The sequence below is a fragment of the Nematolebias whitei genome, chromosome 14 (assembly GCF_014905685.2).
Source record: "Nematolebias whitei isolate Nwh7 chromosome 14, NemWhi1, whole genome shotgun sequence".
In the NCBI taxonomy this organism is placed as follows: Eukaryota; Metazoa; Chordata; class Actinopteri; order Cyprinodontiformes; family Rivulidae; genus Nematolebias; species Nematolebias whitei.
In genome coordinates this window covers 1,630,538-1,631,589 of record NC_056511.1, presented here as the reverse complement: position 1 = coordinate 1,631,589, position 1,052 = coordinate 1,630,538, and the positions used below count along the sequence as shown (strand labels likewise).

The 1,052-nt window shown below is 55.4% G+C and overlaps 1 protein-coding gene across 2 annotated transcripts in view; it reads left to right on the top strand.

Moving 5' to 3' along the window:
• Positions 1–957, top strand: part of ncbp3 (nuclear cap binding subunit 3) — an 11,275-nt gene extending 10,318 nt beyond the window's left edge. For both annotated transcript variants that reach the window (XM_037687212.1, XM_037687211.1), the window contains exon 13: positions 364–957. In XM_037687212.1, coding sequence (XP_037543140.1) covers positions 364–695 — 332 coding nt within the window. In that variant the 3' untranslated portion in view covers positions 696–957. The remainder of the gene's footprint in view (positions 1–363) is intronic.
• Positions 958–1,052: the final 95 nt, after the last annotated feature.

The window sequence follows — 1,052 nt, the reverse complement described above, 5'->3', positions numbered from 1 at the left end:
ACATGTCCAGAGGAGGGACGGTGGTTTGGACATGTCCAGAGGAGGGATGGTGGTTTGGACATGTCCAGAGGAGGGACAGTGGTTTGGACATGTCCAGAGGAGGGACGGTGGGTTGGACATGTCCAGAGGAGGGACAGTGGGTATATTGGTTGAAGGATGTTAGAAATGCAGCTACAGGAAAAAGACGGAGGAGACAAATGGATGCAGTTAGAGAGGACATGGAGGTAGTTGGAGTGAGGACAGAGTGAGATGGGGGAGGAGGACTCTGGAAACCCCTGAAGAGGGAACAGCTGAAAGAATTTGTCTTTAAACTTGAGTTTTATTTTGTTGATTGAAGTGTCTCCTGTCTGTTTGTGGCGGCAGGCGGTCTCTGGAGTCGACTGGGCTCAGGCGGCAGTGCTGACGATGACGGCGCCACCAGACGTCATGACCGCAGGGTGGGGAAGCGCTCTGAGGGGCTCTTCTCCTCCTCCTCCTCCTCATCCTCCTCAGGAGGAGGCAGGAAGAGACGAGGCGATGGCAAGGAGGAGGAGGAGGAAGAGGAGGACGACACGACGCTACAGAAGGTGTGGGGCGCCATCATCAAACAGAAACAGGACCGTCTGACCCACAAGCTGAAGAAGAGTCGGTTGGACAACCTGCCGTCGCTGCAGATCGAGATCAGCCGTGACAGCAGCGACGACTCAGATGCCTAAGTCTCCCACGGTCTCCTGCGCAGCTCCTCCCCTCCTTACCGCACTGTCAGGATAGAGCAGAGCATCATGGGAAATGGTTGCTCTGCTTCTTCATCCATCATTCCTGAGTGGAGGGGCTGGACTCCACCGTAAACATGACATCTGCCCCCACCAGCTGCTGATGCCCGCTGGCGCCGAGTGTGGAGGAACGCCGTCCGATTTAAAATGTTGTCGATCCGTTCTATGTCTGCGCTCCTCAGAACTTATATCCTGGAACAGACTCGTGACGAACAGGAGACGCTTCCTGTCTGAGGAACAGGAGACGCTTCCTGTCTTGAGGAACAGGAGACGCTTCCTGTCTTGAGGAACAGGAGACGC